The sequence below is a fragment of the Vombatus ursinus genome, unplaced genomic scaffold (assembly GCF_900497805.2).
Source record: "Vombatus ursinus unplaced genomic scaffold, bare-nosed wombat genome assembly UNPS02014830.1, whole genome shotgun sequence".
NCBI classification, from domain to species: domain Eukaryota; kingdom Metazoa; phylum Chordata; class Mammalia; order Diprotodontia; family Vombatidae; genus Vombatus; species Vombatus ursinus.
Genome location: NW_020954608.1, coordinates 36,344,720 through 36,372,159, shown reverse-complemented (window position 1 = coordinate 36,372,159; position 27,440 = coordinate 36,344,720). Strand labels below are relative to the sequence as shown.

Here is a 27,440-nt window from a genome sequence, read left to right as displayed (position 1 = left end):
GTGTGTGTGTGTGTGTGTGTGTGTGTGTGTGTGTGTGTGTGTGTGTGTGTGTGTGTGTGTGTCCTTCTTTACCCCCTTTCTGATAGTGGGGAGGGAGAACCATATTAATGCCAAACTTAGTGAGGGTACCCACCTGATTATAGCCCTACTGTAACTCAGACCTCCCAAACTCAAACAATTCACCAGCCTCCATCTCCCCAGTAGCAGGGGCTGCAGACATAGGTCACCAACTTCAGTTCAAAGTTTATTTTCCTGAAAAAGCCTTTATTGTTGCTGTGTCAATGTTGCTTTAATCTTCTTTAGAAGATGAAATGTTCTGGGTTTCTGCAGCTCAGTTGGTCAGAACATGCTGTCACAGAGGTCAAGGTCATGGAGTTGATCTTCATGCAAACCAGCTGTGTGCACAGTAATGTACTGTAACCCCAACCTAAGCCTGCTCTTTCATCAGTGTACTGAACTACCACAAGAAGGACCAGGCAAGAAAGCATAAATAGCCCAATAAAAACCAACCCCACCAAAAAAAAAAAAAAGAAAAAAGCCTTCCTTCCAATGGATCAGGGATCTTAAAAGACCAGTAAGTTTCATGACTTAGAAAACTAAAGTGATTTACAACACATTGTGTAAAGCTAATTTGCCATTTAACTTTAAAACATCACAACTTCTTAACACCAACAGGTTAATCTAAAACACTCTTACATTTTGAAGGTAAGTCCTACATTAAATAAGTACAGGGTCTGCATCCAGTATTTTCAATACAGCTGAATCTGCTGTACAGAAAGCACAGATGTAGAATGTGGCTCCAAAATCATGAGATCTGAGGCAGAAGCTTTCTCACTTCAACAGCAAAAGAGATCAATTTCCTAAATTCTACTTGTAGCATTTGGCCTAATCCAGATTTAAAGTGACCTTAGGGATAGAAATTTCACAAGCTCCCTTGAGAATGATGTAATTTTTCCACATCTGTTTGGTTTTCTCAATGTTTCACACTACGACCGTCTCTTGACAACCAGGTAGATTAAAGTTTATTAGAGGAAGGCTATTTAAGATGCTCAACGGTAGTGTTCAAAATGTCAGCTACCCAAAGTAAAAGAAAAAATGATGTCATCAATCACCAAAGAGAAAACCAGACTCTCTTTGGCATCTCCCTTTCAGCTTTCTTTCCCCTCACCCCCATCAAAAAAAAAAATTGAGCTTTGTGCTCAAACACCTTCATCTGTTAAAGGCCATGGATGACAAAGCTGTCAGATCAGACTCTGACATCTAGAAATGGATTCTATGTCTACCCCCTGCCCCTGTTAAAACAAAACAAAAGACAAAAAAAACCCAACCCGACTCTTCAGATAATAAAATAAAGGACTAGCTCCAAAAAATATTACAGAGGTGTTTTACTATTAACAGTTTTTTAGGGTTCCAATTCAATATCAATGATTTCCTTTCCACTCCTGTGGCAACTACAAACATGAGGATAAAGAAGCAAGAAAGTCTTCAAAATGGACAACAGATGAGTAGAACTTACCATCTGGTGGCATCAACACCTTGTTGTTCTGAGTACACCATCCCACTGGATGAAGATCAGCCGTCATCACATCACACCAGAAATCGGCCTTTCGATCCTCTCCGTAGCCACAGTAACGCAGCAGCAGGAGCTGTCCACATGTGGTTATGATGGTAGCCACCCAATATGTGTCTGGATTGTTCTTGTTAGCTACTTCTAGCTTCATCCCAGGCTGGAAGCTGCTCTGAAGGCTGATTTCCACCTTACAGAATCAGAAACACATTGCAATGATTGTAACATGCAACGTAGGGAGAGGTGATTTACATAGCTAATATGGATCGATAATAATGCAAAGGCCAACCCAATTGTGCCCTGATTAAACAAATAAGTAAGGGAACTGTTGTTCGAAATAATGCATAAAATTACTATTATTATTCTAAAACCTCAGCGGACAGATGTTTTTAAACCCAGCAATCTACCAACATGTTTGCTAACCCAAAAAACCACACCAAGCTTGGTCTAAATTTCACAATGTCTCATCGATGATGCGTCAAAACACATCAGCATCCAACAAATGCACGAACACCTATGTGGAAACCACTATGTTTGTTCTATGGAGAACGCAAGGAAGAAGCAACGTTCTCTGCCCTCAAGAAGCTCACAATCTAGTAAAATATAAACATCCATGGCCTGAAAGGTAATGCCAGGACATTTCCAACTGAACTATGGGCTGATTTAATTTTCTCAAGTACAGCAATGAATCAAAACTATCTATCAAAGCACAGAGAAGGCTGTGATTCGTGTCAGTGAACACCACACCCACACCAATGAAATCATGGATCACTGAAGTATAGAAGTATAACTGATTATACCACATACTGATGGCACAGTGGAAAAATTATAAGCCTGCAGCTGTGTGATCCTGGGCAAGTCATTTAACCTCTGCCTCAGTTTCCTCATCTGTAAAATGGGGATAATAGTAGCACCTATCTGTCCCTGGGTTCTAATGAGGATCAAATTAAATATCTGTAAGGTGCATGCATGGCACATGGTAGGTGTGTAATAAAAGCTTGGTTCTTTCCTTCTGCATGCAGGTATGAAAAACATCTAAGAAAAGCAGTTCTGAGACTTGGCTCTTTTAGCACTGTCAGGCCATGCCTAATTCTTAACGCTCTGAGGTTTCACGAGTGGCTAGTCATTCTTAAGCACTAAAGGTCCATCCCTTAAAGGTGGAGGTAAAAGAATCCTTCACATTAGAGAAGATGGAAGTAAAAAGTTTGAATAAAGGGAACTTTGCATCCACCTTCATAGTGGAATATCCCACTTCCAATACAGCTGCTAAGCTGGGTGATTCAGCACAAGCACTAAAGGAGGAAAATTATAAGGCAGTATCCTCATTTCAGTACACGATGCTCAGATCAATTTTTGCCCTGAACACGTGGGAAAGTCACTCCAGAAAAAATGTGTTCCTCAGACAAATTCCTACTTCCTACAAAGCAATGTTTACAGTTATAAGTTTGTAGTTAAAAGCACATATCCTGAAAGCTTAACTTCCTCTATAATGCTGCTAAATACAATTTCCTTATTTTAGTAATAATCCAATTAAGAAAAGGATTGTGCTTTCTTTGGATGCTTGTCCACTGGTGAATATGTCATCTGTACTCTGTGGAGAAACAATATTAATGATAAGAACTGTTTTCTTTGGCTCAGATTCAACAAATTTTATGTAAATTCATAGTGACTTATAACTAAGTACTTCTAACCACACAAGAATCTCCTGCTTTGACTGCTGAACCTCAGCCACTATGCTTAAAGTTAAAAGCTACTAGGATCCCAAGTTGGAAAATATTAACAAATATATTCAGACTAAAAGTAAACACCCTGATGGAAGGAATAGGCACAAGTATACAGAAATGGAAAAGACAACAGGAAAGAGTAACCCAGAAACAATAAAGCTTTCCATTTCAAAGTCATCACATGAGATTTCTTACATACTCAAGAAAAAGTGACTCTATAACCCCAAACCACCCAACTACCTTCCCCACTAGTTGGAAGAACCAATAAACCCTGGTCTTTAAAATGAACCACACAAAATTCTTTAAATCCAATCTACAGGCTTTGTTTCAAACGTCTCCCAACAAGTAGTCAAAGGACATGAACAGTTTTCAAAGGAACTGTAAACCATCAAGAACCATATTTTTAAAGGCTTCACATTAGTATTAGGACAAATGCAAATCAAAACCACTCTGAGGTTTTGCCTCACACCCTCACAAACTGGCAAAAGATGACAAAAGGCAAAAACAGTTAATGTTTTGGGAACTTCAAAGAGACAGGCACTCTAACACATTGCTGGTGCAGTCGTAGATTCATCTATGCGACTACTCTGGAAAACGATTTGGAACTTTGCAAGAAAAGTAACTAAACTGTTCATACCCTTTGACCCAAATATCCCAACACTGGCTATATCCCCAAAGAGGTCAGTAAGAAAAAAAAATAAAAAAAGGTCCCACATATGTGTATATAGCACAGCAGCATTTTTAGGAGGAGCCAAAAACTAGAAGTCAAGCAGGTACCCAACAAGTGGGGAATGGCAGAATAAACTGTGGCAGATTAATTCAAATTAATTCAATTGTACCATAATCAACCAATCAATAAACATTCATTAAGCACCTACTGAGTGCCAGACACTGTGCTTAGCACTAGGGACACAAAAAGGCAAAAGAGGGTCCCTGCCCTCAAAGAATTTATAATCTAAGAACTATAATAAAAAGGTAAATGTTAGAAAATTGGAGAAGTATGGGAGGATTTATGTAAGTCGATGCAGACAAGTGAGCAGAATTCAGAGAACAATATATAAAGTGACAACAGAAACCAAAAGACGGCTAAAAACAATGATGAGACTCCCCTATTGTAATGATCGGTCTTGGTCCCAGGAAACAGGAAACCCACCTTCCTCCTTTCAGTAAGGAGGCTAGGGCCCCTCAGCTGCAGAATTTTACTTATAATGCTTATTCTTTGTACAAGGGATGAGGAGTATTCAGAAATAACTGTGATGTAAAAAACAAAAAGCATCGATAAAACGTTTTTAAACCAAAAGTCCGTCATTGCCTTCTACCTGACCCAAAGTTCTGTATATTCACATAAGAGAACACTTTTGTACACAAGTAAGGGTGTATAAAATAACACTGAACAAATACCTTGTCTAATTGGTTGTTTTAACAGACCATCCCTGGAACTACTCATTCAGTTTGCAGACTTTCTGTTTGTCCATATTGACGGTACCTGCCTCAGGCCCCCTCGAGAGCAGGGACAACATTTGTCTAATTTGTTTTGCACAACACCCAGCACACCACCATCTGCAGTCGGTCAACATACACTGAGTGAGTGCCCACCATTGCTAAACTATGCACTTAGGTTCTATGATGTCTGAAAAGAAAAACACTAAGCAAGTTTACAGTCTAGACTGGTATGTTTAAATCTGTATTACTTGATGGCAATAAAGATGATATTATTTTTAAGGACAAGAGAATTCTCTATCATAGATCCTTTGAAGGTAAAACCAGATCCCTCACATTTACTTGTCAGTTCTACTTCTCAAAACAAACAACAAACAGCTGAGTTTCCTTCCACACTTTACTTTTCAATGTCTATTTGCTTCTTAGTCATTGTTTAGCATCTATTTCTAAACTTGCCGTTAACCATCTAAATGCAAAGCAAGAAGAAAAAAGAAAAAGAAAAAGAAAGATTGTTTTACATACATGTTTGAATGATGTATGAGGGGCAGCAACTGCACCTGTTTCTTCCAAATATTCACCCCAATTAAAGTCAGGATCTTCCATGCTCGAACCTTCATCTGTTCAAAAACAAAATGAGACAAAATTTAAATCAAAATCAAATGCCCTGAAAAACATAAAAATATTAATTCCATAGTGAAATAAGTAAAGGCAAGAGCATTTCGGTCAGACTAGAAAAATCTTTCATGCAAGAAAAACTGATGCACTGGCTTAAAGGGATTTTGTTGGATTGTGCACGTGGTTTTGGTTTGCTGGTTATCAAGACGACTGCTGGGGAAATGAAGCCATGAAGAAATTCCACTTGGAGGTCCTATTAGAGTCAAGGTTTTAACAAGCTTTCTAAAAACAAACAAGTTGCTCTCCAGTATTTCACTGACATCTTTGCTGAGCTTTAGTGCACTGGTTTGTAGTTATCAAATGTAGCTACATCAGACTTCAAAGGAATGACCACGGGAATCAAGGAAGCAATAAGAAGTCTCTCTCTCCACACAGGAGCACTCTGACATTTTTATTCATTCCTCTTACTTTACATATTTACTGAATCTACTATGTGCTCAGTAGTATATCGGGTTCTTTGCAGAGTATTGCAAATAGAATGAGCTTTCTTAGAGTGATTAAAAATCTTCATTTTATGGACAAGGAAACTATAACAGAGATTATAGTCATTTTGTTCAATGAATATTTATTGAAGGCCTACCATAGACAAACAATGAATTGGACTAAATGAAGATTAATTACACTGGTTAACTGGTGGCAGGATCAGCACCATATCTGAAGGTTCCAATACCCCCATTCCACTGTTTTTAATACTATACAATGATGCCATTCTCACAAGAAAAAAGTCCCAACAAAAGACCCAACAGTCTAAAGAGGGGGAGTTAACTATCCAAAAATATGAAAATAGGAAACACAAATATACAAAATGGCGCTGAGCCTGAAACCATCTATTATAATCTTTCATCCTTGACAGAATTTTGATCTCATGTTGTCACTGCTAACAAACTTACTATAAAATCTACCTACAAAATTCATTAAGAAATTACCTATGACATACATCTAGAATTCTTTCATTTCCAGGAATTTTCTCAATTTATTACAGGTTGCAGCTCTCTTGGATCTTCTTACATGTGTGGGTTGTCTCCCTATGCTAGCATGTAAATTCCCCGAGGGTTAAGGATCGGTTGTTGTTTTGGGTTTTTTTTTGGGCAGGGGGCAGAGTTGTTGGTGGCTTTTTTTAAAATTTTGTATCCCCAATACCTAAGCACAGTGACTGGCACATAGTAGGGCGCTTAAATGTGATTAAACACCAACAACTTAATATTTTTTTTTGCAACAAACATGAAATGTTTTATGAAATCATCTTCGTGGTCATTCAGCTTGATAAGCTCAATGAATATTATTGTTTTCATAGGACAGATGGATACAGCAGAAGTGAGAATTTAAGCCTCCCTGTACCTACCACTTTGAAAAAATACCCAAATGTGAATCAAAGGGAATAAGCAAAAGGTGACCAAGATCACTCTCAACTGGCTTACGGGGTGAAGCAGAATAGAAGAGCACTGATTCTCTAGGACGGATTCAAATCCTGCCTCTGACATTTACTGCCTATTTGAGACGGGAGATAAATCACTCAATCTCCTGGGGCCTCAATGACCTCATCTGTAAAATAAGAGGGTTGGATTAGATGGACTCTGACATCTCTTTCAGTTCTAGGGTTCTAACTAACATGCTTCCTAGAAGACCTTGAGCAAAAAGTCATTTACCCTCTCTTGGCTCTCCTGCAAAATAAAGAGACTGACTAGATGTCCCCTGAAGAGGGTCCCTTTCAGCCCTGGATCCAAGATCTCATGATCCCTTCAAAAAAGCCTCTGCAAATTGTCTATAAATTTTTTCCCCAATTTTCTGCTTTCCTTCTGATCTTGGTAACATTTGTTTCATTTACACAAAAACTTTTTAATGTAATGTAATTGAAATTATCCATTTTACACCCAACTTTGCTCTCTATCTCTTGTTTATTCACGTTAAGTCTGATATAATATGTTCCATGTTATTCTGATTTCTTTGTAATAGCTCCCTTTATACGTAGGTCAATATTTTGACCTTGTCTTAGTAAATGGTGTAAGATATTGGTCCATGCCCAGTTTCTGCCATACTGCTTTTCAGTTTTGCCAACATTTTTTTTACCAAATAATGAATTCTAATTCCAAAATCTTAAGTCTTTACACTTGTTGAATACAAGGTTATTATATTTATTTGCTGCTATAAAGTGTATGTCTACTCTGTTCCACTGATCTACCTTTTTATTGTTCTAACATTAGGTCTTGATCTGTTGACCATGTGTTACAGTAACTGACCAGAAGACTACATGCAAATGTGGTCTTCCTCACATTTTAAAATTTGTGTTCAATATACTACTTCTTACAGTAAATTCTATAAAGACACATCATCGAGAAACGCCAAATAAGAAATGACAAATAAAGAGCACAAAATATAAATTCAGAGCAAGTTTTTGTAGCTGATCTATAAACTTCTTAAACTCAAACATTTTATCAAAGAAATTCTGATAGTCACTTCCCCAGTTAAATCAATAAGCATTTAAGTGCCTACCACATGGCAAACACTGGGCTAAGGAGCTATTCAACAGAACTTTCTTATTAATGTAATGAAAATTCATCAAAAACCACATTAAGAAAAGCCCACAGCTCCTCAGTTTTTGTTTGTTTGTTTGTTTTGTTTTGCTTTTTGGTGAGGCAATCGGGGTTAAGTGACTTGCTCAGGGTCACACAGCTAATAAGTGTCAAGTGTCCGAGGCCGAATTTGAACTTGGGTCCTCCTGACTCCAAGGCTAAAGCTCTGTGCCAACTAGCTGCTCCTCATAGCTCCTCAGTTTTAAAGAAAAACAGGGACCTTAATCAATAGTAATCACTGTGAAGTCTCCTGATTTGGAAGAAAGAGAACTATTTGCATGACCAGATTATTAAATTACTAATATAAAAAGGAAATCCACTCTCACCTTCCCAAAAGAACTTGAGATACATGTGTTTTCACAAAAGGGAAAAAAAAAGTTTGGATGGATTTCACTGTCAAATAAAGATACTTTTAGGATCATAGATCTAAGACCAAAAGGGACCTTAGAGGAGTCCAAACCACCACCACCCCATTATACACATGAGAAATATGAGGCAGACAGAGTTTAATGACTTGCCCAGGGTCATATAGCTAGTAAGTGTCTCAGGTGGGATTTGAAACCAAGTCTTCTGGACTCCCAAGACCAGTGCCTATCTATACCCTTGCCTCACATCAAGTTTAATTTTAAAACTACAACATACTCCTGATTGAAGTAGGAGGAACTAATTGGGGGGCAGGGGTATGAAAAAGAAAGAACATGTTTATATGTCTATGCTCTTTTATATTAACTAATATTATTTTATTCAATTATACTTCAGCCCTCAGGCTGTGAATGAGAATTCAATCTCTGCAGCCTTAAAAAGAAAGAACAGTAAATAGTGAGAAAGAAATAGTGATCGGCCCCTGATCTCTGGAAAGCTTTCAGAGTGGCATCAAATGAAATGTTGGGAGATTAAAAAAGCATCTGAAATCAGGTAAGGCAAAAGGCTTCTCACCTGGAGAGTTTCTGGATGATGTCATTGCTTTTATTTTTTTTCTACCTCTTTTTGAAAACTTACTGAGTGTGAGTTGGTAACATTTTAGTACGGTACAAAAAAGATTTAGCCATCTCATGGGAGGAGATAACCTTTGAACATATCTATAAATCAGATAAAGCCAAGGCTTTGAGGAAAGAACTGAGACTTCTCTTTCTGATGAGCATGTTGGGCAGGGATCTCCAAACTGGTACAATTATATGCAATGGCCCTTGAGGCACCTGTCACAGTTTCAGGAAGCTGGCTGAGATTCCTGGGAAAATCCTAATAAAGGCCACTTTTGTAAGTTATAAAATTAAATTAGGGCAGACTGGGGAAGAAAGACCACTGTTGAGTCCTACTTGAATCATTTCACAAAACAGGCAATGAATCAATTCAGTACCATATTAAATTGAATCCCAAAATGAGTAAGGGGTTCAATTAAAAGATGTAAATTTTCCCATAAGTCTTGATTTTTTCCTTCCCATACAGAAAAATCCAAGGAATACAATGGTTGATATATTCCCATCACTTAAGAAAAAAAAAAAAAAAAGACAGGCCCCCTATTCATCCTGACACTCCCCCAGTCTGAATTTACATCAACATTTTATCTACAGACTTCATCAGGAAATTACATTTATTGTGTCTGTAAAAATAATGTCAAAGAATCCATTTATCACTGTGTCAGAATATTGTTTTGCTTGCTTTTATCACACAGAAATTGAAGGAGCTGAGAATTCCCAGAAATTGTATTTTAGTATATTTCCTTCTTTGTGCTTCTTGTGATAATGCTGTCAATTTTGTCTGCTGGAGAGGTCTTCAGTTCCTAGGCTACCTCATCTATTTGTGCTCATTCCAGGCACGTCGCCTGTGTTCACAGGATGAGGAGTAATTTTATGTTGTGCCTATTTCATTTACAGGACTTGGGTGTCAGTTATTGATCCTCACTATTATTTGAGCTTTCTTAAGGAAAAGAGACCAGGACAGGAGAAGGAAAGAGATTGTTAATGAGGCTCCAAGTCCATTGTTTTAACCTGAAGTTCTGCTTCAGAAAAACCACCACTGTCAGGAATCACAGCAGTTTCCTGAACAGCAACAGGCAGAGAGATATAGACACGGGAGAAACATACCAGGAACAGGGCAGATTACCTTTTCCCTTCCTTCATCCCAAGATTTTGTCTGAAAAGGACTACATTCTCTTCAGGATTGAAGGAAATAAGTCATGTGATAAGAAAGAAAAAGAGCTTGCTATGCCCCATGTCACAACAGACACAGTTGTTTGGACTCCCGAGTTACAAAGAAAAAGTATCAGAGGTTTGGGGTCATTTAAACCTGGCTAGATGTTTGCTTAAAATAGCTGTACCTGGATGCATGGTAGGGATAGACCACCAGACAGGCTCTGTATACAGCATACATCTGCACAGCACTCAATATATCAGAGACTCCCAGTTAATCCTGAGCAAGCTTTCAAAAGCTGCCTTCAGAATTGAAAGGGGTTGATTTTATTAACAAATGTCGAACTTTAATGCTTACTGTATTAGTGTATTTGAATATATCTACCAAAGGTTGAAATCACATTAGGATTCACCCATGCCTTTGCGTGTCCAAGGCAGCATCTCACTCTGCCGATCTACAAAGTGACTGGCTTTGTTTCTACTCCCAGTGCCTTACTCTAACACCCATTTTTACTTTCACAAAGTCTCTTTTTTGTTGGGAGAACCACTAAGGGCTTCCCTGATGCAACTGTGAAGACAAAATAACATGAGTATAAGAAAGCATCAAGAATCCACAACCTTAGAAAATTAGATACAGGATGAATTGTGAGGACATGGTGGCACAACACACAGAGCACTGCACTTGGGAGTCAGGAAGACCCGAGTTCGACTCCTATTTTATTTCCTGTGATCCCCTAGGCAAGTCACTTAACCACTCTCCTTCTCTGTAAAATGGGAATGATAATAGCCCCTACCTCCTGGGGTTTTCTTGAGGATCGAATAAGATAACATGTAAAGCAATTTACAAACCTTAAAACCTATATCATATCGTGTCATATCATATCATATCATATTATATTATATCCATGCTTTCAGCAATCCAACAAGCATAACCAGAGGAGGGGGGAAAAAAGCTGCCTACAGAACCATGGTGTACCTGGATCCATAAACCTCAGAGCAGACTTTCCTTGAACAGGAGGCTGACCTCAAGTAGAAGAGGTATAATATTTCTCAACATGATAGGGTCATTAATGAATAGAAGAAAGCACTTTAGCAGAAGGAAACAGTTAAGGTTTCATAAAAGTGAAAAGCCAGTGCTTAGTTGGCTTCTAAAGGCTTTAGAAAGCTTCTCGTGGAAAGGGGCCCAGCCACAACAGAAGGCAGATGGCTTGGGGATGATATGCTAAGCAAGATATGGTTAAAGTCAGAAGCTTTAAGAGTTGAAAAACCACCACGCTCAGTAAGCGCAGGAAAAAAAAAAGACTTATGAAAAACTTAAAATATACTAGAAAGAAAAATACAGTAATTCAGCTCAATCTGGCAAACTTATTTAATGCCTACTGCATGCATGGCATTCGAGAGAAATGCCAAAATGGAAACTACCTGCCTTTAAGGACCCCTCATTCACTGGGGGATGATAATAATCACAATGTTAATAATAATGATAACAGGTAGAGAATGTTTACTAACCGCCAGGCACTGTGCTAAGCACTTTACAATTATTATCTCATTTGATCCTCACAACAAGTAATCATTCATTTTTTTTTAATCGTGTCCAATTCTTTGTGACCCCATTTGGGGTTTTCTCAGGAAAGATACTGATTTGTTATTTCCTTCTCCAGCTTATTTTGCAGATGAGGAAACTGAGGCAAACAGGGGCAAATGATTTGCCCAGGGTCATACACCTAGTCACTATTGGAGACCAGATTTGAACTCACAAAGATGAATCTTCCTACCTCCAGGCCTGCCATTCTATATCCACTGTGCCACCTACCTGCCCCATAACAACTAACAGGCAGATACTATTATTATTCACATTTCAGATGAGGGAATTGAGGCAAACAGAGGTTAAGTGACTTGCCCAGGGTCACACAACTAGTTAAGTGTCTGAGGCTGGCTTAGAACTCAGGGCTCAGCCCTTTATTCACTGTACAAGAGTGGGAAGGTTAATGGGAGAGGAGTTCAAGAAAGGCCTCCTATAAGTTGTAGCCCTAGAACTAAGGAACTAAGAGATGTTAAATACCACTAATGAGTTATTCGGCCTGATTGTATCATTCCTAAAGATTAGGTCAAAAAGGAATTCTTCTAGAAATTTCCACTGGGAGAGGAATTTGTCTCCACTTTTTTTCCCCTCATTTCTACAGCTCCACAGCAAGGGTATGCTGGTAAATGTTTAACAATCAGCTCTTTCCCCCCCAAAAAAATTACCTACCCTAAGTTTCATCAGCCTTAATAATTAACATTTTATCCATCACTTTCTTAAGTATCTAGACAATCAACAAAACAAAACATGTCCCAATTTGTAGCCATTACAGATTCCCAAGGTGCAAATTGTCACACTGAAAATTTAACAAATTATTAGCCAGTTTCAAATGTCCCTTCTCCAGGTGGTGTTTCAGGCCTTTATTTCATCCAGCCACAGTTCTTCTGAATTCTGACTTTCTCACCCGACACATTAGCTACCCCTCTCATCTTTATGTTCAGTGAAAATTTGATAATCCTATGTCTTTATCTATGTCACTGACAAATGTGTTCAGCAAGATCTGTCCAAGACAAAGCCCTGAGACATATCATTAGACTTCCCTGTAAGTTGACATTGATCCATTTAATCAACTCTCATTTAGAAACCTCATTTCCTGGGCTATATACCATTCACACAGTCTCTTCATCTTGTCCATAAGGATTTCATGAAAGAACCTTGTCAAATGTCTTGTTGAAATCCACATACAACCTTCTCAGAGCATTTCCCTAATTCAGCAGTCTAAAGACCTCATCAAAAAAAGGAATGAAGTTAGTATGAACTACTTGTTGTTGGTGAACAAATCTAGGCTGGACCCTAGGGATCCTTAAGTGTCTATGAACCATTCATTTTTAACAAACTATTCCAAAATTTTTCTAGGGATTAATGTCGAGATTACCATCTATAATTTTCATAGTGGAACTGGAAATGACTTTGAGGGTCATGTAGTTCAATTATTGGCAATGCAATTGCCTCATTATACAAAAGAGAAAACTGAGCTCCAGGGAGGTGACAAAGCCAGAATTCAAATCAAGGTCCTATGACTTCAATTCCATTTATCACTTTGCCATCTAGAACCCACCTTTTTAAAAATCAGGACAATATATGCTTGTTTCCAGTCTTCTGGACCCTCATTCATTCTCCACAATTACATGGAGAATAGTGGCACCAATTCAGTGGGCTGATCTCCAAGTTCATTCGGTATTCTGAGATATAATTTGTCTGCACCAACAAACTTTTACTCACAAATAGTCAGGTGTTCTATTACTATCTCATCATCTACCCTGGGCTTAAATTTCCCATCTAAATAATCTTCCCCTAGATAGTGAAGACAGAACCAAAACAGAAATTAGGTAATTGTCTGCTTTCTCTCTGCTGTCTATCATTATACCAACCCACTCTCAACAGTGGACCCAGCTCTCCCGAAATTCTATTTGCTCTAAACCTACCCTTTAAAGATAGATCCTTTTGTCATCCCTAGCTTCTTCCTGGAACCTCAGTTCATTCTAGACTTTAGCCTTCCTGAAACTATTCTCTCAGCTCCATATCATTTATTATTAATATGAAAAATGTTAGGATTCAAATGAAGACTTTTCCTCTTAGATTATATGGTGAGAGGAGGGGTGGGGGTGGAGGGGAAGAAAAGCAAGGAAAGAGGATTCATTGCAAATTTTGCAACTTTTAACTTTCTTATAAATTATTAATTACTTTTCATGTTAGATGTTCTCAGATTTGGGAATGAAGGTAATTTTAAATGTCAGCTTGCAAAACTCTAAAGGCATACTTTTAAAAACATGAAACCAAACCATCCAAAATGGGCAATATATGAATTTGAAAAAGATTGCTCAATTTAATTATATAAAACTGGAATTATCTTCCTCCAATTCTGAGGGAAAAAAACATAATGATTTTGTAAGTCAAATAGTAAAATGAACCTGGATAAATCAACTCACCTGAATCATATTCATTGTTACCATTAGCTGGACTGTTACATTTCTCCAATGACAAATGTGAAGTCTCTTGCATGTTGGAAACCAAAGACACACTGCTCTCCATTCAAGGAAAACTATCTTCTGCTCCCTATTTCATTCTGCAGAAAGAGTTTCCTTTAAAAAAAAAAAATCAACATTCAGGACAACAGAGTTACGTATTTAGGACATGTTCATCAAGTTGACATATTTCCTATTTCTCCAGAAGAGGAAATCTTGTCCTATTGCATTTTTATTATTATTATTAAAATTTAAAGTACTCTGACTAATGAAGACTCCCTAAGCATGAGAAATCCTGGGGTCATTTCATTAAACCAGAACAGAACATGATCAAACTCATAATTTCATCCAGCTCTTAGGATAGACTGCCGCCATCTTACCAAGAGGTGATTCACACTGCTCACATTATAGTCAGTGTAGCAGATAGAGTGCTGGGCTTGGAGTCAGGAAGATGAGAGTTTCAGTCTTGCCTAGGCTACTTATTAGAAGCATGACCCCAGACAAGTCACCTTGTAAAATGTGGATAATGGTGTCATCTACCGCAAAGGGTTGTTGTCAGGATCAAATGAGACAATATACCTTAAGAACTTTGCAAACCTTAAAGCAATACAGAAATGTTAGCTACTATTGTTGGAATGGAGGGGCTGACCAATGAGGGCTTGGGTCTGCCCTCCCTGGTTGGTATTAAAGTGCATGAGAAATATCGTCTGGCTAGTTTCAGTATAACACATGGCTGACTTACAGCTGGTGCTGTCTGGTGAAGAAGCGTTTTCTGGTTGGCTGAAGAGTCAGAAGGAATGATAACTCAAATGGGACTGGGGCCAGAACTGAACCCTGTCACAAAAAGCTCCATATACCCCTCCCTCGACACTTTTATAGTTGTCTGTATCGTGTCTCCCCATTTAGATTGTGAGCTCTTACACAGCAGAGACCATCTTTTGCCTCTCTTGGTATCCCCTGCACTTAGCACATTGAGTTTAATAAATGTTTACTATCTGATTAACCATCTCCGTCCCCCTCTACCTGGTCGATGGTGCCTCTTGACTCTTTTATGCTTACTCTTATCTGTGAATGAGCATCCTGAGATGAAAGTACCTATGTGATCCGTGAGCTGGAAAGAGCTATCAGAGTCCCACTGATAACTAGAGTTAATAGCAGCAGGAGCAACCAAGTCCATTATGGGACCCAGCATATTCACTGACCAACCCTGCTCAGCCCAGCAGTGGCGTGGCCCATCTGTCAAAACACCAGGCCCTTTAAGAAGGCAGCCTGGCTCAGGGAACAACTAGTTCATCAACCACAACCAGTGGGGAACTCCTCAAAGGGAGAAAAGGCCTTCCAAAGTCAGGAGTTGAGAGGCACTCCTCAGTCCCACATACAAGTTTGTACTTTAAATTAGACCAGGGTCTCTCAGGGGAGTGTGTGCTTCTCAGTTTACTGGATTATTTTGTAACTATAATTCTTGCTATGCCATCTCAGTAAATATCACCTTACAAAAGCTATTTGATGTCAAATGGCTGATCGATACAGAGTGGCATATTTGATGGGGACTCCTGAGCATCATTACTGGAAGCCTCCAATCCTTCACAGTTATCCCTAGAACCTAGAAGAGAAGAGTAATACTCTGCCCTCCGGGAATCCAACTTGCCAGTAAAGGGAGGGGGAAAGACTAGAAGAATCAGGGGAGAGGAGAAGATATATTATTATAATAATGATAATTATAATTATTATTAACTCAGTCAAAATTTAAAAGAATCAGACTAGTTGATTTCACAGACAGCCAGAGTTTCAACACCAGCTCTATAATGCTAGGCAAATCACCCAATAACACTGGTTTTTTCCTCCTTTAATAGCTGACAGTTATACAGCATTTTATGGTTTGCAAAAGCCCTATAAATACTTTTCATCATTTGATTTTCTCAACGAGCCTGTGGAGTAGTAAACGCTGCAGGTATCATTATCTCTTGTTTTAAAGATGAGGTATCTCAGAGAAGGCAGGTGACTTGCTCTTGATCTCACTGCTGAGAAAGGGTGTGTTTTATTTAAACCCAAGTGTTTGTTCCCTGACTGCATTTTCCCCTGTATCACACTGGTTTTTTCTTTAACTGACTACAACAAAGGTTCATCAGTGAATGATTAGGAAGTTCCTGGAGAAGGATTTGATACATACCATTCCTTTAAACAGAGAGAAAGAGAAAGAGACAGAATCTGAGACAGAGACCAATTTGGACAGAAGCTGACACTTTCATTGTAATATCAATGTTGTTCCATTATAATACTCCCTGAGCTTCCCACTGCTGCAAAAGATATGAAACTGCAAAAATCAATAAAATGGGAGACAAATACATGGAACTGAAGAATGACCAGAACAATAAAATTTCCTAAGGGCTTATGTAAGCCATCACTAAACATTAGCTTATTACAGTAAGAAACTGAATGTACTGTATATAGCATTATGCTGTATGTTCTTTGTTCAATCATTTCGACGCCTTGTGATACCATTTTGGGCAGTTTTCTTGGCAAGGATACTGGAGTGGTTTGCCATTTCCTTTCCAGCTCATTTTACAGATGAAGAAACTGAGGCAGACAGGGTTAAATGATTTGCCCTGAGTCACACAGCTAGGAAGTGTCTAAGACCAGATTTGAACTGACGAAGACGAGTCTTACTGACTGCCCCTAAAAGAGTATCTCATAATCAGGGTGGTTTTTGTTGTTTAGTCATTTAATTCATGTCCAACTCCTTATGACTCCATTTTAGGGTTTTTTTCTTAGCAAAGATACTGGAGTGATTTGCCATTTCCTTCTCCAGCTCATTTTACAGATGAGGAACTGAGGCAAAGAGCGATAAGTGACTTGCCCTGGTTCACACAGCTAGTAAGTGTCTCTGGCCAGATTTGAACTCACAAAGAGTGAATCTCCCGGGTTCCACGCCCTACACTTTATCAACTGTGCTACTGAGCAATCTAAATATTTAACTCTCATCTCTCACAAAGCTTACAGTCTAACACAGACAACCGACAATAAAGGCAACATTACAGAAACCGTTTGCCCCAAAAATAGAAGCTCACTTTCTTCACAATCCCAGAGTGGGTATAAAAAGAAAGCCGAGGGGGCAGCTTGGTGGCACAGTGGATAGAGCACCCACCCTGGATTCAGTAGGACCTGAGTTCAAATCCAGCCTCAGACACATAACACTTAACTAGCAGTGTGCCCCTGGGCAAGTCACTTAACCCCCACTGCCCAATTAAAAAAACAAACAAAAATAAAAAGAAAGCTGAGTCTACTATATTACCTAACTCTGGGCAAGTTAGTAAACCCTGTCTGCCTCAGTTTCCTCATCTGTAAAATGAGCTGGAGAAGGCAATGGCAAATCATTTCAATATCTCTGCCAAGAAAACCCCAAATGGGGTAATGAAGGCTCAGACATGACTAAACACAACTTGAACAACAACATTCCTGAACAATTAGTTCCTAAATATCATTAATTAAAAGGAAACCGCCTAATGGACAGATGGGTTTCACAGAGGGTTTAACAGAGGACATTCATATTCACAGTACTGGGAACAGAAAATATTTACTCTGGGAGCCCTAGTTCTCTAAATCACTCATATGCCGATGGGGCAAAATTGCATTCTCCCCATTGTATTCCCTTACCATTTACATATATATGTGGATGTTTTGTTAAGCATACCTTTCACAAAAAAAATCCCTTTAGGGAGCAAGTTCCAAATTAAAACATTAACTAAAGTAAAACATCAGCTAAAGCAGTTTAATGTAGTATATATGCATATATTTAAAGTTCCAAGATAACACTCTATTGGGGAAGACCCATTTTAAAAACTGCGGACTGGTCAGCACACTGGCATCTTTAAGCTAAGCATGAGGGGATAAGCTGGGTCAAGGGACCACCTTGAGAATTCCCAGAGTTGGAAGGGGTCTCAGATGTCATAGCCTGTGCCTCATGACAAATCGTCTCTCCAGTACCCCCAATACAAGGTCATTCGGCCTTCACCTGAAGACCTCAAGTGAGGGTGAATCCACCTTCCACTTTTGGATAGCTCTAATTCCCTTCCTAACATCATGATTAAATCTGTCTCTCTCCAACTCCCACCCTCTGCTCCTAGGTCTGTCCTCCTAGGCCAAGCAGAGCATGTCCAAAGAAGAACCTTCGCATAACTGAAGACAGCCTTCTTGCCCAAGTCTATTCTGTCACCAGCTAAAAATCTCCAGTTCAGGGCAGCTAGGTAGCACAGTGGATAGAACACCGGCCCTGGAGTCAGGAGGACCCAAGTTCAAATCCAGCCTCAGACACTTGACAGTTACTTAGCTGTGTGACCCTGGGCAAGACACTTAACCCCACTGCCAAGCCAAAAAAAAAAAACTCAATAAAAATCCCCAGTTCCTTCAACCTTCTATTCTCTGTATCTCTTGACCACTCTGGACATATGACTGGACCTCATTCACTAGCCATGATGTGAGAAAGGGTGAAGTACATGAGAGGTTTTGCAGAGACACCCTGGGATTAGAGAGAATGATCATGATTGATTGGAATCACCTCTCCCCAACACACTCTACCACCCCAAAGGAGAGCATAGGTTGTTTGCTATAGATTTCCCGTAGCCAAAATATAGAGTAGGAACAGAGGTGCCATGATTGGACCAATAATGGATGGGTAGACCAGCACAGCCCGGGGGGGGGGGGGGCAGCGCAGTGGCAGTGTTGGAGGCTTCCTCACTCCAAAATAGTGCAGAGGTTTCATCAACTCTGCCTGGAGTTACCCTGAAATGCTAGAACCCTCCATTAACATCAAGTGCCCAGATAAGACATGGCGTACCACTAAGATTGACTCTAACTTCCTATATGTTTCTATTACTTCCTATTTTCCTTAAAATAGTTTTTAAAATGTTACAGCCCCTCATTAACATCAAGTGACAAGGCACAAAGGGTCTGCCACTAATACCAAAGCTCTAATTCCCTATATTTTTCTATTATTTCCTATTTTCCTTAAATTTATTTTCCTTGAGTTTTCCTATTCTAGTATTTCCTATTTTCCCTACATTTAAGGATCAATGGTGCCCTCCACTACAGTACATGCTATATATGTCATCACTAATGTCTTTGGGATAACAGGGTGTGTGGAAAAAACACTAAAGTCATTGGGTGCAAGTCACTCACTGCAACTGTGACCAATCAGGAGACATTTTAACGAGCGCCTACCTCCTGAGGAACAAGGTGTTGTGTGTGCTAGGCACTGCTGGAGATACAGAGCAATACAAGAGCAGTCCTTAACCATTATAAGCAACAGAGCCCTTAACTAGACCATACTGGTGAACTACACCGTGACCTACGCTTCACAGAGGGAAAAGGGAAGCTGTGTTTAGGGTACAAAGGAGACTGGTGGCTCACCTTCCCCCGAAGAATTCTACTAAATTGCCTGGCATCATGGGAATTTGCCCAGCTTGCTCTCCATGAGTGGCGTGACCCTACTAATGTCTTCTCCAGGAAAACAACTCTTGGTAATATGGGGAGGGGGGTAGCGGGGAACAGGGAATACTTTAAGAGATGCTGCTATAAGAATGTGGGAAGGAGGAAGACAGAACTACATAGTAAATCATGGAAGAAAAATGAATATGATATTGATACGGTGCTTCACCATTTCCAAAGAACCTTCCCAACAATCACCTGTGAAGCAGGCAGTGCACATATCACTATCTCTATTTCACCCTCAAGGAAACTGAGGCCAAGTCACCCAACAAGTTCAGCCCAAGTATCTCTGATTTCAAATGCAGCTTCCTTACACACTGAACCGCTTTCCTTTACTATTCACTTGTATTCAGGAAATATTTACTGAGTCCACCAATGACTCCAATATGGGAGAATCAGTGACATAATCTGGCCTTTCCATCCAACTTAATTTGCAACATCTCTTCCCCTTGTCTTTCTCCTTTCAAGGGCGTCACTGGCATTCATTTTGCCTAGGTCTCACCTATACTCATTTGTTCTCTAAATGTTTATTATACTATGCTCATCAAAACATATAAAATGTTTTAGGAGGTAGAGGTCCACACATACTATAATATGCCCCGTCCCATTCCTCCCCAAATAGCCCTGAAACCAATTCTTCTTGGGAGGGACTACACAAGAGCTTATGTCACAGCTTCCAACAGATAAAAACCCCTTTACACCTTCCTAAGGGATTTTCCCATGTTGTAGGAGCAACAGCTACATCATTCCCTTCCTCCCCAAAGGCTAAGTTAGTTTTTCCTTAAAAAAGGTATTGGGGGGAGCCAAGTTGTGCAGTGGATAGAGAATCAGCCCTGGAATCAAGAGGACCCAAGTTCAAATCCAGCCTCATACACTTACTAGCTACATGACTCTGGGCAAGTCACTTAAGCCCAATTTCCTCCAAAAAAAAAAAAAAGGTATTGGAAACTTTCCTCCAAATTTAAATGGGCCATTGGGCAAAGGTTCAAATCACTGACAAAGCTTGCTGGTGACCCAAGTACAAAAAGCCAGCCCACAAGGAATGAGGAGCTTCTTCCTCGGTCTTGACAAATACATCTTGCCTCCGTGTTCGGAGAGGCACAGCTGAATCGATGTAATATTCCATCACAGGATTATCAATTAGAGCTACAAGAGTCCATTAACGTCCATCAAGTCCAACCCCCTCCTTTACAGATGACATAACTGAGGAACAGAGAGGTCAAGTGACTTTCCTTGGAACACCCAGCTAGCATCTGAGGTAGGAAATGAAATCGGGTCCTCCTTATTCCAAGTCCAACACTCTATCCACTATGCCATCGAGCTGCTCTTTGATGAATATACTTTCCACTCTACAGCTAAATAAACTTCCTTTTGTTTGCTCATTGTTAGAGGGGGCAATTTCAACCCAATCCCAATCTCTGTGGACGCCTGTTGCTGCATCCTTAACTAATTTCTTCCATCACTTCTTCTTGCTTCCTTCCTCCACTTCCCACTCGCTTCCCCTCATAGCTTCCATGAGGTTCCGGTTCGGTCCAGGACTCCACTACCAACCCTTTTTCACACTCTTTCCTCTGTGCAGGCTCAACTGGTCCAAAGATGCTTTTGCTGGGACAGGCCAATTCTTCTCCAACAGTCAGACAGGTTTAGGCTTGTCTGTTGGCCTCAGGACTCTCAGGCCTCTCCTGCCCATAGAACCTTATCCCACTGGAGCTGGGTCAGGGGAAAATCAATTGCACATTTTTTCCCCCTTCAATTTCTCTCGCAATTTTGTTTTCCATGGCTCAGCCTGTAGAACATGCTCCCAGGCCTATAGTTGATAATAAGTACAAGGACGTTCACCTCTGACCACCAGTCCTTAAATGGCACTGCTGCTGGACCTTTATGGCCAAGCGCAGGGCTAGCGGAATAGGATCCAGTTGGAAAGATGCATTTTTTTAGCCAAGAAGATCAGGTTGAAAAGGTCATCCTGTATCATAGGAAAAGGGCAAGGTTTTGATTAAAGGTGTCCTTTGCTAAGTTTGCATTTTAAGTGGTTTACTTGTTAATTTTTAAGTAAAGTTTTAGTTTCTTTTGTTGGATACATAAAAATAAATCCTTTATGACTAAGTATTCAATAAATATTTGCCTTCAAAATTCCCTGGCTGCACATCCCGGTGCAGTATACAGCTCTATCTCCATCATTATTTGCTCAAAAATTTCATAATCTTCAGTATTTTCCACTGCTAGTGAAGTTGTCCTCCCTCCATCACTCCCAACCCCCAGATGGTGTGGTACAGTGGAAAGAGTCAAAAGACCTGAGTGTACTTCCTAATTCTGCTAGTTACTACCTGTGAGATGGTGGGAAAATCATTTAACATCTCTGAGCCTCAGTTTCTCCATGTGTAAAAAATGAGAAGGTTGAAGGTTGTCTGCCTCCAAGATCCTACCCTCGTGCCATCACTTCCAATATCCTCGGAGAATATAAAGCAATTTTAATATTAACCTAAGCAAAACAAAATTGGAAAAGTAAATCTGCTGAGAGGTGGGGTGAGAGACAAGGAGGATTCAAAACACAACACTGAGGGATTATCTACCATTTTGCATTATGCATTCTGGTTTTAGCATGGATAATCAAGAGTGAAAAATTAAGGGTTGGAAACATACTTGTTTATCAGTTATAAATTCTAGGATCTCTCATATATCAGTGACAAGAGGAGAAAATCTTAAGAAAAATACACGGAACCTGACATGGACAACAACAAGGTGATCTGTATGAAGTCTTACTCAATAAAGGAATTTTATCGCCATGCTTTTTTAAAGTTCTCTTAAAAATAATCATCAGCAATGCCTAGAATACTTTTTTTCCAACTCTCCACTGAATGAAAAAAAAAGTAAAGGAAAAAAACTTTAGTAAAAATTTTTCACTGAAAACAATAAAATGACAAGAATAGGAAAGTTTCCATAAATTTAACTGATAAAAAATCAGCTAAATATAAGTGGCCAACATGACACTTTTTTTTTAAAGAGCTGAAGCTTTTATTATTCCCTTAATGGTTATAATATTTATACAATTGAATCTAGAGCGGAAAGGTTAATCTGGGATATTTTCTGTTTTGTTTTGCGTGTCTGAGGCATTAATTTAAATGTAGCAAATCATTAATTTCCAACAGAACTCATGGGTAGCAATACAAATACCACAGAAAATGACAACTTACTTAGTGGCTTAAACTTATTTTAAAAATTATTTTTGTGGGGTATTTTTCCTATTGGACCAGACCTGTGATTTCACTAGAATGTAGGAACTCCAGCAGAGGGGACTCCCTCTCCCATAACAGACCCAGTATTTGCTGTGTGGTACCAAGAAGTTAAAAGTGACTTGCCCAAGGTCACACAGCTACCATCTGTCACAACTGGAACTTGAATCCAGGTTTTCCTGACTTCAGGGCAGGCTCTCTAGACACTAAGTCACATTGCCTCTTGGAAATTAATTGATAGGAAATAAATGGTGACCAACCATCCCGGGAGTCATTTGAGAATCATTTGTCTGTGTGCAATTATCAATTGAATAGTCCAAATCAATACCAGATTTGAAGGATAAAGATGGAGAAATTCTTTCACAGTTTAAACAATTTGACCAAAAAAAAAAAAAAAATGAGAAACAGATCCAAGTAAAAACATTGACTCAAATTACCACCATTTCTTTGGAAAGTTTAACTGACACCAAAAAGTCACCAAGAAGGAGACCAGAATATGCCTGAAACTATCAGAGGCAACAAACACTTAATCATCCTACTATAGAGAATACCCAATCATGAGAATACCCATTCAGAAGACAAGCACATTTGCAAAGTACCGAAGATAATGAAAGATAAAATCTACTTGACTTCGAAAAGCAAGACAAAACATTAGAGAAGAAGATATCCTTGGTGAGAGTTTGGTGTGAAACTCAGCCAAGACAGACCATCCCAAGAGCTTTTCGGATGAAATTGGAAGCATGATTGGAAAAAGGACCATATGAAACAAATCTTCTGGCACTTCTATGATGGACTAAACTAATCAGCATTGAAATTGCAACAACCACATTTGGACTCTAACTCCGCAATATTCTCAACATACTGTCTGAGAAAGTGACGATGGTACTATAGGGGAAATCAGGAAAACTTCCGGACTACATGGAAAAACTTGTGCTATAGGCGACATAATTTTAAAGGAACTGGAAATAAGCAGAGCTGGATTCAAACCCTGGCTGTGGCCCCTAACAACTTTGTGACTTTCAGAAAGTCACTTAACCTCTCTAGGTCTGGGCTTTTCATAATAATAATTATTATTATTATTATTGTTATTATTATTATTATTATCATCATCATCTATAAAATGAAAGGACAACATGGCCTTTAATATTCCTTTTATCCCTAAACCTATAAGCAATCTACCCCTCTATGTAACTTCTCATCCCTATAAAATCTTTAAGGGAATAGCAATTCTTGGTGAATATAAATGAAGGAAAAGGGCAGAATGACCCAGACTTATTTCTATAATAAACTACATCTTTATTGGTGACACAACTGAGTGGCAAACATAATATAAGGTCCTGCTTTGTCAGATCCTGGTTTGTCAACTTCTGATTTTGAAAAAGCATTTCACTCAGTCAAGCCTAAGACAAGCATAAAGCTTCTCTTAAGAAATGGTATCTTCGGGGCAGCTAGGTGGCGTAGTGAATAGAGCATGGGCCCTGGATTCAGGAGGACCTGAGTTCAAATGCGGCCTCAGAATCATAACATTTACTAGCTGTGTGACCCTAGGCAAGTCACTTAACCCCAACGCCTAGCCAAAACAAAGAAAAGAAAAGAGAAGGTATCTTCAAAACCAATGGGGAAAAAAACTTACACAATCAATCACATGACAGATAAAATCAATGCTAACTGTGGTGGCCTACTGTATGTCAATAACAGATGAGGCATAAAACAATGGGTCATATGCTCCTCAAAGTTGTTCGGAGTCACAAAGCATTACCTGAACAATGTGCAAATAGAATGATAAGGTTCTCTAGCTACTTCTGGTGTCAGATACCACCATATACTAGTTGCACGGAACCCTAGAATATTATCATGATTAAGCTTGGCCCTGGAGAAGAGTTGAGAAAATGTATGAATGTTATGTCTCACTCATCTTCACCGAGGCGAGGGACTACAGTTGAAGAATACTGCATACAGTTGTACACAGATGGTGTTAGTTTTGCTGAGCTGCCATTTTCCCCCCTCTTTTTTAATCTCTGGCAGAAGGGATGTGGGAGGAGGAGAGAGAAAGAAATATTCAAAAATATAGACAATGCAAAAAAATCAAAAATAAGATTTAAAGAACAGGGGTATTGGTGCAACTGTCACAATGTTACTTATTTATCTGGAGAAAACATTATCATCTATAGGAAGTCCCTCTTACATTTGTATTCTGTATCTTCTTTGATAGTGGAAAACATTTTTATTAAGCATACATCTACTCCGCTTAAGCCTTATTCCATATCCATTTTAAAAACATCCCTAGTTACATCTTTAAAGAAATCTTTAAGATTTTGACATATGAAAAACAGGAAAAATTAACTCACATAAAAAAGGTGTGCAAGGAAGAGCTTTTACAGTGAAGGCGGAAATAGGCAAGATACAGTGCAACACTTAAACTTTACTCTAATTAGAACTGGCTCGAAGAGGGAATAAAGTACACACTAAGCTGGGTATAGAATTCTATCTTTCCCAACAGGGAAGGAAGTAAAAGGAGGAGGAAATAAGAAAAGAGGAGTGGGGAAGGGGGAGGAAGAGGGAGGAGGTAGAAGGAAAGGCAGATTAAGGGAGGTAGTGGTCAGAAGCAAAACAGACTTCACAAGGGACAGGGCAAAAAGAGAGAGGAAAGGATAAACCGGGAAAAGAGGACGGAGAGAAATACAGTTAGTAATCATAACTGCAAATGTAAATGGGATGAACTCACCCATAAAATGGAAGCAGACAGCAGAGTGGATTAGAAATCAGAATTCTATAATATCTTTAAAAAAAACCAAAAACATGCTTGAAACAGAGAGACGGAGTAAAAATAAGGGGCTAGAGCAAAAATCATGCTTCAGCTGAGGAGGGAGAAAAAGGAGAAGGATAGGAACCATGACCTTAGACAAAACAAAAGCAAAAACAGACCTAATTAAAAGAGACAAGCAGGGAAACTTCATTTTGTTAAAATGGTACCATAGACAATGAACTAATATAAATACTAAACACATATAAACCAAATGGCATAGCATCCAAATTCTCAAAGGAAAAGTTAAAAGTTACAGAAGGAAATAGACAGTAAAACTATACTAGTGGGGGACCTCAAATTTCCCCTCTCAGAACTGGATAAATCTAATCATAAAGTAAATAAGAAAGAGGCTAAGGATAGGAATAGAATTTTAGAAAAATTAGATATGACAGACCTCTGGAGAAAACTAAATGGAAATACAAAGGAATATACTTTCTTTTTTTCAGCTGTACATAGCACCTTCACAAAAACTGACCAAGAATTAGGGAATAAAAACCTCACAAACAAATGCAGAAAAGCAGAAATGTTAAATGCAGCCTTTTCAGACCATAACACGATAAAAATTACACTGAACCAAGAGCTATGAAAATAGAAATTAAAAATTAACTAAAACTAAATAATCCTAAAGAGTGAGTCAAAGAAAAAATTATAGAATTGTATGACTATGGGATGATATACTAAAATTTATGGGATGTAGCCAAAGCAGTACTTAGGGGAAAATTTGTATTTCTAAATGTGTACATCAATAAAAGAAAAAAGCAGATCAATGAATTGAGCATGCAATTTTAAAAAAAGAAAAAACAGAAAAATAAAAATTTTAAATCCCCAGTTAAATACCAAATTAGAAATCCTGAAAATCAAAGGAGAGGTTAATAAAACTGAAGTTAAGAAAACTACTGAATTAATAAATAAAACTAGGAGCTGGTTTTATGAGGAAAAAAACAACAAAATAGGTAAACCATGAGTTAATTTGACTTTTAAAAAGGAAGAAAATCAAACTACCACTATCAAAAATAAAAAGGGTGAATACATCACTCATGAAAATGAAATTAAAGAATTATTAGGAGCTATTTTGCCCAATTATATGCAAATAAATCTGCCAGTCTAAGTGAAATGGATGTATATATATATAAAAATAAAAAGTTCCAGAGTAGGAAGAAATAGAATACTTAAATAAACCTATCTTAGAAAAAGGAAATGATCAGACCAAACACTTGACACTTACTAGCTGTGTGACCCTGGGCAAGTCACTTAACCCCAACTGCCTAAAAACAAAAGAAAAAAAAAAAGAATGTTAAAAATAATTGTGGGGGCAGCTAGGTGGTGCAGTGGATACAGCACTAGCCCTGAAGTCAGGAGAACCTGAGTTCAAATCCGGCCTCAGACCAAACACTTGACATTTACCAGCTGTGTGACCTTAGGCAAGTCACTTAACCCCAATTACCTAAACAAGAAAAAGAAAAAGAAAAAGAAATTGAACAAGCCATCAATGAGCTCCCTCAGGAAAAATCCTCAGGACCAGATGGAATCACAAGTAAATGCTACCAAACATTTAAAGGACAATCAATTCCAATACCATATTAAGTTATTTGGGAAAATGAGCAAAAAAGGAATACTTCCAAGTTCTTTTTACAACACAAATTGGCAGTGATGCCTAAACCAAGAAGAGCAAAAACAGAGAAAAAACTACAACCCAATTCCCTAACGAATACTGATACAAAAAATTTTGAATAAAATTCTAGCAAGGAGAATACAGCAATATATC

The 27,440-nt window shown here is 38.7% G+C and overlaps 1 protein-coding gene across 2 annotated transcripts in view; it reads right to left on the bottom strand.

The window, feature by feature from the left end:
- Positions 1-27,440, bottom strand: part of SFMBT2 (Scm like with four mbt domains 2) — a 300,526-nt gene that overhangs the window by 234,976 nt on the left and 38,110 nt on the right. For both annotated transcript variants that reach the window (XM_027838774.1, XM_027838773.1), the window contains exons 2-4: positions 14,117-14,269; positions 5,254-5,348; positions 1,517-1,757 (exon numbers count right to left, since the gene is read on the bottom strand). In XM_027838774.1, coding sequence (XP_027694575.1) covers positions 1,517-1,757; positions 5,254-5,348; positions 14,117-14,219 — 439 coding nt within the window. In that variant the 5' untranslated portion in view covers positions 14,220-14,269. The remainder of the gene's footprint in view (positions 1-1,516; positions 1,758-5,253; positions 5,349-14,116; positions 14,270-27,440) is intronic.